Genomic DNA, 13,881 nt, shown 5'->3' on the forward strand with positions numbered 1-13,881 from the left:
ACTTTCCATGCACACCTGTAATAAAACTGACATAAATTTTGACGCATATAATTAACGTAGATATATCAAAACTCTTGCAATTTCTCTTATTAATTATTAGATAATCGAAAATTGAAATAATTAAATTTTTAAGTTAAATAATAAATAATCGCATCCTTCTCTTTTTAAATCAACAAAAATGAGATTGTAGAAGTGTGAAAAATTACACCTGTTATACCGCCTCTGTTTAGAACACGTGTTGTACTTAATTTCTGTATATCAGTTATAATTCATTCATAGTATCTACGCCGATATGCAAGCGCACTATTATTAAAATAAGATAAAATAAGTCTAATGTAGTTTCGTTTTGCCTACAACTTTCCATGCACACCTGTAATAAAACTGACATAAATTTTGATGCATATAATTAACGTAGATATATCAAAACTCTTGCAATTTCTCTTATTAATTATTAGATAATCGAATATTGAAATAAATAAATTTTTGAGTTAAATAATAAATAATCGCATTCTTTTAAATCAACAAAAATGAGATTGTAGGAATGTGAAAAATTACACTTGTTATACCGCCTCTATTTAGAACACGTGTTGTACAGTTGCGTTATGCTTTTTTTGCTCGAGATATTTTTGAGAATCCGAGAGTGACAATTGCTTGCATTCACGCAGGAACGAATTTAAGTCCGCTACAGCTCGTTAATCCAGTTACATGTCGTAATAGCACATGCGGAAGCAACGAGAACAAAAACGTTACTCAATCTCGAGTGAAAAAAAAGGAAGAAAAAAGAAAAATATAATCATAGTTCGAGCTCGCAGTGTGACGGTCGATAATTCTTTTGTGCAAATATTTTTACAATAAAATTGCTACATAATGTCAATATTCATGCAAGTGCAAGGTTGCAAGGACGTAAATACGTACGTATACGTATTATATTCAAGGATTAAATTTAAGATGTAGATAGAATAGTCTATTTTTATATATTTTATATCATTCTAATTCTAAAAATAATCTCATCGAGGGTTTCATCACATAGGGATGTAAGCCCGAAATTGCAATTTTACAGGAATAAAAAAAAAATTTTAATTTGATTTTTATAGATAGGAATGCAATTTTCATATTATATAAAGGGTATTTATTAGATAAAAGGTATTAGAAAAATATTAATATCTTATTTTAAAAAATATATGTGAAAAATATACCTTAATATCTCACTTTAATATAAGATCGTTTTTCAAAAAATTATACAGATACCCCCTCCATCATGAGATTCTATTCAAATAATCTAATTCATAGTGATATGAGATGATGTGACAAATAAATTGTTCGTATTAATAGTTTTATGAAAGTGCTTGTAATAATAGATTTTTATCGCACCAATTAGAACTATCGTATCAATTAAAACTTTGCATGATCACAGCATTCAATATAATGAATCGTAAAACCACATACGAGTATGTAAGACCTTCACTTTCTCCAGACACATTACATACACACGAGGGTCGAACTGACACGATCCTTGGAATTCGTAACACGTGAACAGGCAAATAATAGATTCCTATTCACGTATGTCGCGTGATGATAATTCATATCGCGTGGAAACGATAGCGAGTACTTTTAAATAACGCGAAGCAACAAAGAAGCATTTTATTTATCTAGATAAACGACGGTCACAGAAAGTACATTTATGTGACCCGTGATCGATTTCACCAGTCGGTCAACTTTAGTCCTACTTTAAACCAATCTTCTATCTCTCTCTTTAATTCTAGTTTCTCTGTAAAACCAGTCATCTCGAAATCTCGTAATAATATTGTATATGTATAAAGATTAAAGCCGCGCCATTCGATCGCGTTTCTATGTGTTTCATCAATATGTATAAAAGTGACAAGCTAGGTCGATTCGTGACTGAATCATATGGTTTTTTGTATCTGTAAGAATTGAGGTTGGAAAAGCAATGGTCTTTCGATTATGCAATAATTAATCTATCCACTCGTCTCTTTCTAGACCGGGTATAATAATTTGAAATGTAAAGTATGATTCACTCACTCATCCAACGAGAATCTTACGAACAATTTAAAAATATATATCTAAATATATATCTAAAAAAAATATATATATATATGTGTGCTATTTTAATCGATATTTTAAATTGACATTTTTGATTGTCAGATAAGCTAAGGATTAAGTGGCTGACGAAAAATGTCAGATGCGCGGATCTTTGAAAAATTCTGCACCGCCTTTTGCCCGGAGCGCATTTAACACGAGAGACCGAGCAAATGTAAATGTCGACATGAATAGCACGCGCGCGCGTGTACGACGTTCACTTTCGCTCTGGACACGCTCGCACATCTACACACGCATGTGACAAGCAGAAGGAGTCAGACTGCACAGCAGCAGTAAACTCTACCAACGGTTTTTCATCTTGTCAGTCAGCCTTCCTGCTTCCACGGGAGCGGGTCGAACGGTCTCTTTTCCGCGCGTTTTTCCGTACTTCCGATCTTGTATACGTATCTGTACGAGATACATACCTGTCACGCGCGAGGACGATGAAGTATCGCGTAACCCGACTTCCAACGACGATGATGTGCGTCGTCGGCGTCGTCCTTAGGATGGCGAGTACGTCGCCCGCCGAGCCCTTGCCCTCCGTCCTCTTGGATGGAATCGGTAACGTTGCGAATAGTGCAACTAATTTCCGTGAGTTAATCTAAATGTCAATCTCGATATACTGCGAAGTTGAATCTATCGAATATTCCACAGATATTTACAAAGATAGCAATTGGGATAAAAAAATTAGAAATATAGAATAAAAATGTGTGAATAAAAATTAGAATCTAGAAAAATTAAAATTAGAATATAGAATCGATGTTGTAAAAAGTAAATAAAACACAAAGAGCTACATCAACGAAAAATATTCTAGACTACTATATGGTGCATTTTGACCTATCGCTGATTAATTAACTCATTCCTGTATAATATCTGTACACTGTTTAATTTGAAATGTTTACTAGGAAAATATTGTTAACATGCATCTCTATTAATCAATGTTTGTGCAGTTAATACATACATTAATAATTAATATTGTACGACTAAATAGCAAAATTGAATACGCAATTAAACATTATATATCTTTGCATAAATTATTTTCACACGATTGTGAATGCGATATAACAAAAAAATTATTGTAGCTAAAAATTTCAGAAATAAGTATTTTAATATCTTTAGTTAAATTTGTATCGATAAAGCTGCATAATGATTTTTTATTTATTTTTGAATTCTTTTTTATTCTTTTTATTTATTTATCATTTATTTTTGATAAGTGAGTTTACATAAATTTTAATATTTTTTCGCATACTTTGACACGTATACTTTGTCAATAATTTGATTTCCGAATCAAAATGAGTTAGATTTAAATGCTATTTTAGAATTTAAACTTTTTAATATTGAAGCGCTATATTAACGATTCAATGAAAGTGAAAACGCAAATACAGCGATACAACAGTATCAATTAAGGATGGATGGAAAGTATAAGTACGCGAAGATGTTAGATAATAGATGATATTATAGAAAGCTCTATGAAAAGGCCTTTCCTCGCCAGCAACAGCGAGATTGAAAGTACGAGTTTGATTGATGAAAGCAAAAGATTAAGTTAGCCTTTAAGTCGCTATAACCCGTTTAAATAACTCGTGAACCAAAATTCACATAATTTACATGAGAGTTTCCTAAACATGGCATTTAACTTGCGGCAATAGCTTGCATAAATGATTATGCATAAACGCGAAATTTATTGTATCCAATGACCTAAATTTTTAATCAGATACAAGATTACAGCCACATATTATTCCAACTTGATCGACCTTAGATAATAATTCATGCATGTCTCACGCGAAATGATAAATGTACTGACATAATTTTATAAAAAAATGCAAATTAAACACTTCAGAGATAGGACTTTAGAGATGATCGCGAAACGATAGTAACACAAATAAATGAAACATTCAAGATGACATTCCGATGTATTGTGCAATTATTTAAAAAATAGTTGTATAGTTCAAACATAGATAAACTCCACTTGGAGTGTCGGAAGCTATAAGTCAATAAAACACATTATTTGTTTTAAAATATATTTTTTGTAGATTAAAAATATAAATATATAAAATGTAAACATTTTTTCCGCGCGAAAGATCTATATTTCCAAAAATTAAATTAATCTCAATATTTAATTTAAATTAAACTCGATTTATTAATTGAAACTCAAAATGAAATATTCTCAGCAACAAACGGCGCTATCAATAAAATGAAATTAATATTCATTAATACAAACTAGATTGATAAAGACTATCAATTAATTCGATAATAAGGATAGTTTTTTTATTATCGGAAATTATATTATACAGGGTGTTTCAGACCACCCGTACTACCCATTTAAAAACTAGAGAAGTGGTTATTTCACAAAAGTAAAAACATTTTCTTTATAAATCGGGTGCGCTCTATCGAATGGTGATATTTTCAACTTCTGGTTCCGGCCGGAAATAGGCGATTCAGACCGGAAGTGCATTTTTTAAAATGGAACATGGTATTTTTTATTGCATATTCTTGTAGCTTATTTCAAGAGCTTTCCAAAACACTATAATAAAATATTTTTTCCTCAAGTACTTTTTGAGTTATAAGGCTTGAAATTATTTCTTAATTTTACATAAACCGTAAAATATCTTGTAAAATATTCATTTTTCGATTATCTTACCTTAATACTTTTATGTACATAATGAATCGCCTATTTCCGGCCGGAACCAGAAGTTGAAAATATCACCATTCGATAGAGCGCACCCGATTTATAAAGAAAATGTTTTTACTTTTTTGAAATAACCACTTCTCTAGTTTTTAAATGAGTGGTACGGGTGGTCTGAAACACCCTGTATATCGCGAATAGGTAAAAAGATGCATTCGCACGTTTATTCGCGGAAGCGACAGTGATTCAGATAGACAATAATACATGCGTTGTGCACTGGATTAATAATTATGTTAAAAAGAATTTAACGTACATTGAATAATAATATCTATTAATGGTATGAGATTCCCTTGTTGTTGGAAATCAATCGACGTAAGACGTTTTTTGTTCACCAACGTCAGCATTAGTCACATCTATATTTCCATACAACTATTTTACATATCAACGCGAGTTGAATGCTTAATGAAAAGGAATTATGCATTAACAATTTTTATTCGCGACATGCGTAAAAAAAGAACAACTGCATCTAATTATCTCATCAAATTTTTAGAATATTTTTGTTCAGTAATACTTTTCCGTTTGTAATAATCGTTTAATCTAGCGAGTGATACATTATTAAATATCCATTAAAAGTCCAACAACTACAAGTCCGACAACAAATTGGTAGTTTTTCACGATTTTCTTTTATTAATCCAGATTAAAGGCTAAATATTTGATATTGATATATCAAATATTGATTTGATAGTCATATCGCTCACATAGCGATATTCACACGATAAGAATGATAAATGATATTTCTTAATATCATAATCTTCTGTATACTTGTTACATAAATGCATTGAAAACTCAATATGTGATTTCTTTATAACGCTAATGCATAGATTAAAGCATATCTAAGTGTAAGAAATCAAACGTAACCGCATAAATTGCTTTATGTTCCATTAAATCGCGATGTAAAGCGAAAGCAAAGTGTTATTTTATTACGATTAAACCTTTATTTAACCTTTCTCTATTATAAGTTATAATAAACACGAGCGTCAAAATTTCTTACAACTCATTACAACAGAACAATGTCCTTGCGCTCAAAGTTCAATTAATCATTTAATTACTGCACACCAGAACCGCCGAATGTATTTATGAATTTAACGCTTCTCGGACGAGAAGCCGATTCTCATGATAAAGTTCCCTTGTTCGATGCAACAAAACAAAACCCAAATTCGATTAATCATTTAATTACTATAACGGCTCGATATATTCAACCGTTCTCGGATAGAAAGCCGATTCTCGAATTCATGATAGGTAGTCAATGTTCGCCTCCGCGATCAGCATCGATAAACAGTTTAATTAACGTGTGGGAATAAAGCTTTGAGAGTTGATTGTTAAACGCAATGTGCATCATGGATTTAATCAACATCTTCTGTATTGTATGATAGGCATTAATAACAAAGTGAAAAGCATCTGTGTAATGCAAAATACGATTTATCTTTGAGCTTTGGAAAGAACAGCGAGAGAAATACGCAATCGCGCTTAGAAAATATAAGAGATATTTTAATAAGAAAAATATAAGAGATAACTTATACATGTAAATATATATTTCATATCCATGATATTAAATATAATCTATATTCGAATTAAGTACACTTAGGATTTAAAAGAAAATAATATAAAAACATAATATTATAAGTTAAAACATTTTATTCCTGTCTCTGTTTGCATAAGAGTTTAATACTATTTAAATCTAAGTTGAAAAAATTATTTAAGATATTTATTCAAGATAAGTATATCACGGAAATCAATTAACAACTGTAAATTTTGTTTCATTTTCCGTATTAATTAAAAAAATATTAGTGTTATGCTAAGAAGCAGTTAATTATATGTATTATATTATTGAAAATTTCTTGTATATATGAATGTTAATTACTGTACAAATTTTTAACATTAACATTCCAACTTTTGGCTAATCGGTTTTGGTTTGCAAAGATGTCTCGTTGACTTGTGATCGTTTGTTACAGTAACGAGAGTCGTGCAACGGCAAAAAGAACTATTGCATCGCGTTACGGATACTGCCGCGGAATACAGTACGTTTTCGCAAAAAATGCAATGATAATTCAAAGGCTTATGCATCTATTTCACGCTTAAAATGCGGCTTCAGCTTTCCCCTAAAAAACGAGAGAAAAAAAACTGCTTGCGAAAAGTTTGCAAATACTTGCGCGTTTGCTATTGAAGAAACAATGTTGAGATATAATTTTATTTGAAAATCTCGATTGATTTTATGAAACGCTTCTTTATATCTCAAATGTGTGTGTGTGTGTGTGTGTGTGTGTGTGTGTAACTAATGAAAATTATTAATTTATTTCTTTATTATTTGTATAAATTATATTTTAATCAGAAAGAGTTTAATTTTGGATATATCCCTTTAAACATCTTTCCTCAAATTAAAAATATTTAAAAATTAAATCCAGATTTTTTAATGCTTCTAAATTATTAATTAAAAAATATTACGTACACATGTATTTTTTCAGCAGCAATATTTTATATTGAAAAAAAAATCGAAAATGTTCTGCATCATCTTGTAAAATCTGCATATACGTGCATATTATTGAACGTAATGAAGAAATGGAAGAGCACGTGGAGCATGTCGAAAGATTAGCGGCCAATTGCACTTCCACAGAAGGTTTGGAGAATGTAATTTGCGTTAACGTAAATTCCGAGCATGCGCTACATGTGAAGTAGAAGCGCTCTCTCGGAGATGCAAATATACGGAAGTCTCTGACGGAGAAATACATTAATGCCGCGTAATTCGACCTGTAATAACGCGGCATGGCAAGGAGCATTTGATTGAGAAGAGATTGCGTTTCTCTATATCGCGGAAAACGCTTGTAATTGCATTATGGAAGTTCATGATATAGATTGCTTTTTAATTCCTTTTTAAATGATTGCTATCGAATCGTTTCATTTGCGTCGCCATCGAATAATGACGATCGAATTGAATGTTACGCTTTTATTTATCCACTTAAATGGAATCGCTAACAAACTTTCACAGGAAAGTGCAAGAAAGAATCTTGAACGACTCTCAATAAATATTACGATAATTTCAACTTGCATAATTATAATGAGAATAAATTATATTTATTAGTCATGTCTAAGAAATTATATATTATATATATTGGAATAAAAAATTTCATAATATGTAATATACTTTTCAGTTCTTTTCAATAATATACCACCGAAAATTAGAACTTTAAAGACTGCAAACGATATAATAAATATTTCAATGAACTCTCGAAATAAATTAGACGTCTGCCGATTCATATTGCGATACTGTATTCAAATGTAAATGATAGATGTCAAAGACCGACATATTATACAAAAAAATGATCACAATGCTGATTAATTAACGATTCCGCTATGTTATGCATGAGATTACTTTCGCGCTTCTATCTTCGATCTTTCCATGCTGAGATACCTGTGTTCTTGGAATAATTCTTAATTTATATAATTAAGAGATATTATCACGCGTTAACTTTCTATGTATATACGCACACAAACATATGTTATATTATATAAATTAAATTAAAAGTTTATACAACAAATTAAAGTATTATATTAAATTTATTTCTTTTAATGATAATTTAAAAATCTTTATTTTATAAATTCCTTCAAGTTTACAATTATTGGATTTATATAAATTTTGATTGCGTTTAATGTATTATACTTTTGCAATGAGAGATTCTTTAGAAAGCAATACAAAAAAAATGAAATTTTTTGTCTTACTTTCCTTGGCAAAAGAATGGAGATCAATTCTTATTTTGAAGTCAATAAAATCATTCAAATTTAGCACATTTCCACACATACATGTAACTTATATCATTAAATATATATATATGGAACCCCACAAAATTTGTTCTCTATTCACGCACACACACACACACACACACACACAAACATACACACATCATATTCATATTTCATAGAGAGTAATTTATCTTGACAAAATTAAACAAAGTTGGTCTTTTCACGAGTATGCAATTTCGCGTATGTGTAAACAACGCAGAGATTGGCATACAACACACAGGAAGCTCGGCTCTCGTGGCAGAGAAAGAGTTAATGCCTGAGCAGCGGCAATAACAAGCAGGCGCAATAAGATAAGTAAGATAAATGAGAGTGAGAGAATGTTTCGTCTTCTGATTGTAGTAACCAACGCAGTGGAGAGACCGAGAAATTTATTAATCAACGCCACGCGAATGACGACCGGAGTCAGTAAGTATCGGTACTCGTTATCGCTTACTCGCATTTATGCTAATCGTCCAATTGTGGACAGTCGACAGCGCCGCGTCGATGGGTCTCGAGTTCAAGTTGCGAAGATTCCTGGAGAAATTCCGCGTTCGAATGCGCAACGGCATCCCGGAGCTAGGTATCCCTCCGCTCGAGCCGTTCACGCTCGACGAAATCGACATCGACACGGATAATCCAGAAATAGGAAAGTAAGTCGATGGATCCGATACGCGGTAGGGTACATCGGATTCCGGAGATTACGAGAATCACGGTAAAAAAACGATTATTGTGCGCCTTGGTATGCAATCTGGAGGGAACGTTTACAAAGATTCTCATGATTAAAATGATTTTACAATTTCGTAAACTTTCTTAAGCAACTCAGATGTTTCCTCGTGGCTATAAAAATGTATCGCTTGTCTTCAATTTCTGCAGCATTAAAAATTGAATTTATCGAAATTATACTTTACTCGCATCTTCTCTTAGCTACTTTAATCATTCAAACGTCTGTGATTAAGACACTCTTTTCTGACGCCTGAATATCTAAGATTTATTTTTTTCTCTATCCACAAATGAAAGATACCGATTGTTGCGATTGGAATGTGTTAATAGCTTCGCAAAACAAGATTCCACACATACATGTAACATATGTCGTGAATCTGTTTGTCAGAGTACATCTAGTGATCGAAAACCTGGAGTTGAGGAAATTGTCGACCTTTCTAATTGACCGAGCCAAGTTATCGCTGATCGGTCCCACCATCGCCGTCAACATTTCCATTCCCGAGATCTTAGCGACGGGCTATTACAATATATCCGGAATATTGGGCGATATGTATCCGTTACGCGGCGCAGGTCCCTTCGAGATGACTGTGCGCGGCTTCCGTGCCTACGTAAACACCGTGCTAGGCTACGCAAGAGGAATGTATATGAAGAAATTCGAGCTCGACTTCTCATTGCGCGCCATCAAGATATATCTGGAGAACTTCATGGGCGGCGAGAAGATCGGACAAATTATGAGCCAAGTAAGATGATACATAATTAAGTATGCGTGTAACTCAACCATATATGTTGTAATTAAATGTACTTTAACTTTGCATTGCCCGTTAGCTATCTATAATTCATTACTGTCACTTGAAAGTAATCAATTGACGCGTGGCCAGATTGACAGATGCACAGCTGAAATTTGCGTTGCCGCCGAGGTGACGGATACGAATGAATTGAATGATTAATATTCAACGGACGACCTGGAATTTTTCAGTTTCAATGACCGGACAAATGTGACCTCGCTCCACTGACGTTCTCGTGCATCACGAAAAAATCGCAACGGATATCGAAAAATGATTCATAAAGAATTTCTCACCGATAAATATTATATCGATCGCAAAAGGCAACCGGTTGTAAAACGAACTGTACACAGCTTACACAAAAGTGCAATATGCTCGTATAAATCTTCGAATGTTATCGGGATTGCGAACAGAATCGTTTTTATTATGAGGAATATAATAAAATAAAAATTTATTTTCTTTTTTAAAATAAAAATTCTAGAGATGCGATTCTATTAGCTTTAATTTTTATATTTTATTCACGAAATTAAAAAATTCTAATTGTCTTCATATGGCTGACAAGTTTCAGTATATATTTTCTATATTATTTAAATATCAAAATAAATACATCATATATTTATTATATATTTGTTATATATCATCAAAAAAAGTTTCGAAAAAGCTCTTGATAAAACTTGTAATTTTTTAAATAATTAAAGCACATCTCACAATAACTGCTTGTCATAAATCAATAAATAATTATACTTTTTATTATTTTACTGTAATAAAGTCTGATAATTTGTTTAAAATCATAAATATAATATTATTATATAATTATTGTGTGATTAAAACTTTAGGCAATTTATTAAAGTGATTATTCAAAACGTCGTTTTATTTTATTATAAATTTTAAATAATGCTTATATATGCTTTAGAAACGTGCAATATCTCGTAATTTAAACACTTTGCGTGATTTAAAAATTAAATCTACGAGGCAAAAAATAATACTTATATTCATAGAAGATGAACAAAATTTTTTAATCGATCATTCACTGCTTACCCATTTCAAAGAGTATAATATTAATCATTCAATTCGTTTGTATCTGTCACCTTCGCGGCAATGCAAATTTCAGCTGTGCATCTGTCAATCTAGCTACATATCGTCAATTGATTACTTCCAAGTGATATACAATGAATTATAGATAGCTAACCGACAATAAAAAAGTTACAGTACATTTAATTACAATGTGCAGTTGAGTTACGTTTAATTTTTTGTATATTTTCTGTGATCATATAGAATGGAATAAAATTCCGGTGGAAATACAATGCTAGATTAAATGAACGTGGAATTCGATAAATCGAACGGATAAATCGATCTGTTCGCAGGTCTTTGAGGAGTTAACACCAGAAGCAATGGACATCATTAAACCGGACATATTGCCGCCTATTCAGGACTACGTAGCGAGCCACGTGAACGAGACGATTCATCATCTCACGATGAGAGATCTGTTTCGCGTTCTTCTGGGCGAGTACGAATTCGGCGACATCACGCACTTATTGATACCTTGACAAAAATATCCGTGAAAAATTGTAAAAAAATATCGCCGAGTTATCGGGTCGCGCAATAATTATGAGCGCAATAACACGAGCTTAACGCACCTGATAAAATCTGAAGACTGTCCTCGTTCAAGATATAAGGGGCTAAATAATTGCAGCCGAATGCGTCAAAGCCATTAGAAAGACAATAAAATGTAAAATGGGATAGAGTCTAATTGACTTTCAAATTAACTTTGTATTGCGTAATACGCATAACGATAACTTTGAAGGTCTTTGACTGCCTTGCCAGTACATCGTTATATATCATTAAGAATTAATTGTTATACACTAGTTACGCTAAACGCAATATGCGCCATGAATGTCAGTTAGGATTACTATTATTTGGAAAGCAGCGTGTGATAGAATTAATGTTAATGTTTTGTTAACTGTTATAAAATAATTAAGTGATAATGTACATGTTGTAAATGGCACCGCAATTTTATCGAATAAGATCGTTGCAATGTATGTAATTACATAAAATTTATTAAATATTTATAATGTTATAAATTCACATATTTGTACGTATCGAATTATTCGTGAAACTTCAGTATAATAATGATTTAACGATTATAATCTCGATTCTGCGTGAAATTAAAGAAATTTCTTTTCCCGATGTTTACTTTCTTTTCATTAAAATACATTATTACCATTAAATTGTTAAAACAAATTTGTAAAATAAATTGTGTAAGAAAAAAAGCAAAATAATATATATAATTAATTTTATAAAATAATTTAATATCTTAAAATTCAAAATGCAAAATGATAGAATACTATTAGTGATCAATTTGACTATCTCATGTTGATTTTGTTGAAGATTTCATGATAAAAAAAGATTATAAATTTATCTGTCGAACATATCTTCAACTAACTATCCAGTTGATTCATCTTGTTGCAAATCTTTCGATAATATTTATACTGCAAGAATGATCTGACAGTATTCATTATTAGAATAAGATCATTTATAATCAATCATATTCCATCATTTGTGTTTATCCGAAGCTTTTAAATAAATTAAAAAAGCTTTTCAGTTTCGAAAGTTCTATTGACAATGAAACGATTTTACTTTCGTGTTATCAACCGGTCTACTTTTAATATTTTCAATAAATTAATATATAATCATTTATATTAGCAAAAAAATAAAAAGATCATAACGCGAATTCACTCCGATATCATGATCGCATAACTGTTTTTTAATGAAATTCACGAATTAATGACGAATTTATTTCTCATGTTATGTAGTATTTACTATTGCACAAGTGTTTAGTATAATAGAAATTCCACTCAGATATTTTTATGAATGCATCTAATGCAAAATTTAAAATAATTTATATAAATATATATAAATTTATATTTTAAATATTTAGCAGTACATGTGTTCTCAAAATAGCTATATGAGATTAATTATATACACAATTAATCTATTTAATCAAATGTTCAAAGATGATTTTTTTCTATCAAAATTTAATGATAAATTAAATCAGCTTTTATTGTTATATTTATATAACAATAAGATGGTACAAGGTTTTATAATAATTAGCATGAGATTTTTTCTTTGACAGTCAACACAGAATAAATTAATCTTATATAAATACAAATACATTTTATATATCCCACTTGTGCATAAAACATACAATTGTATGCTTGAATATAACTTTTACTAATAAATGTACATCTTGAAATAATAAGAATTGATGTGCAATTGTCCATTTTTATTATAATCCTTACTAAAATTATTTACATAATAAAATCAGCGAGAGATATTATTACATATCAGTTTGAGAATATGGATTTTTCTCATGTATTTTATTAAGATGTTTATTTTATGATGTTTTATCGAGCGCGATTGAATAATTTCCGAGAATCGTGAAATTATATAATAAACAATAATTTGATTCATTATGCAATTGATAATATGTTAAATATTGCACAAGTATAAAACATGAGAGAGTATTGAATGTTTGCGAATATCGTAATCAATTTGACGTAATTAACGCATAAATAGAGAAAACCGACATCGTGGGAAATGTACAGACAGTGAATATTTGATAACAACACGCATAAGTCATCGAATGAAATGATGCTTCAGGATCAAAGTTTCAATGATAGATCATATGTACATATGATGTATGTATTCGCGAGAATATTATGCCACAAATTCTGAATTTGAACGTTATTAGCCATTGCTACGCAATATCACGTAAGCTGGTTGACTATTTCTATTTATGATATCGACCATTTAATGAAATTGCAA

The 13,881-nt window shown here is 30.9% G+C and overlaps 1 protein-coding gene across 2 annotated transcripts; it reads left to right on the forward strand.

The window, feature by feature from the left end:
* Positions 1-2,411: 2,411 nt before the first annotated feature.
* Positions 2,412-12,141, forward strand: LOC145965403 (uncharacterized). 2 transcript variants are annotated; one of them, XM_083088926.1, is made up of 6 exons: positions 2,412-2,688; positions 6,733-6,798; positions 8,915-8,980; positions 9,042-9,204; positions 9,663-10,014; positions 11,421-12,141. In XM_083088926.1, exons 1-6 carry the CDS (start codon positions 2,541-2,543, stop codon positions 11,601-11,603), a joined length of 978 nt encoding a protein of 325 aa, XP_082945052.1. In that variant the 5' UTR covers positions 2,412-2,540; the 3' UTR covers positions 11,604-12,141. The 2 variants fall into 2 exon arrangements, with proteins under 2 accessions (XP_082945052.1, XP_082945053.1); XM_083088927.1 differs by lacking the exon at positions 6,733-6,798 and having other exon boundaries at positions 2,414-2,688.
* Positions 12,142-13,881: the final 1,740 nt, after the last annotated feature.

This window comes from Camponotus vicinus, unplaced genomic scaffold, assembly GCF_025532165.1.
Source record: "Camponotus vicinus isolate PSW18456_S1 unplaced genomic scaffold, iyCamVici1.0 SCAF_14, whole genome shotgun sequence".
Taxonomy (NCBI): Eukaryota; Metazoa; Arthropoda; class Insecta; order Hymenoptera; family Formicidae; genus Camponotus; species Camponotus vicinus.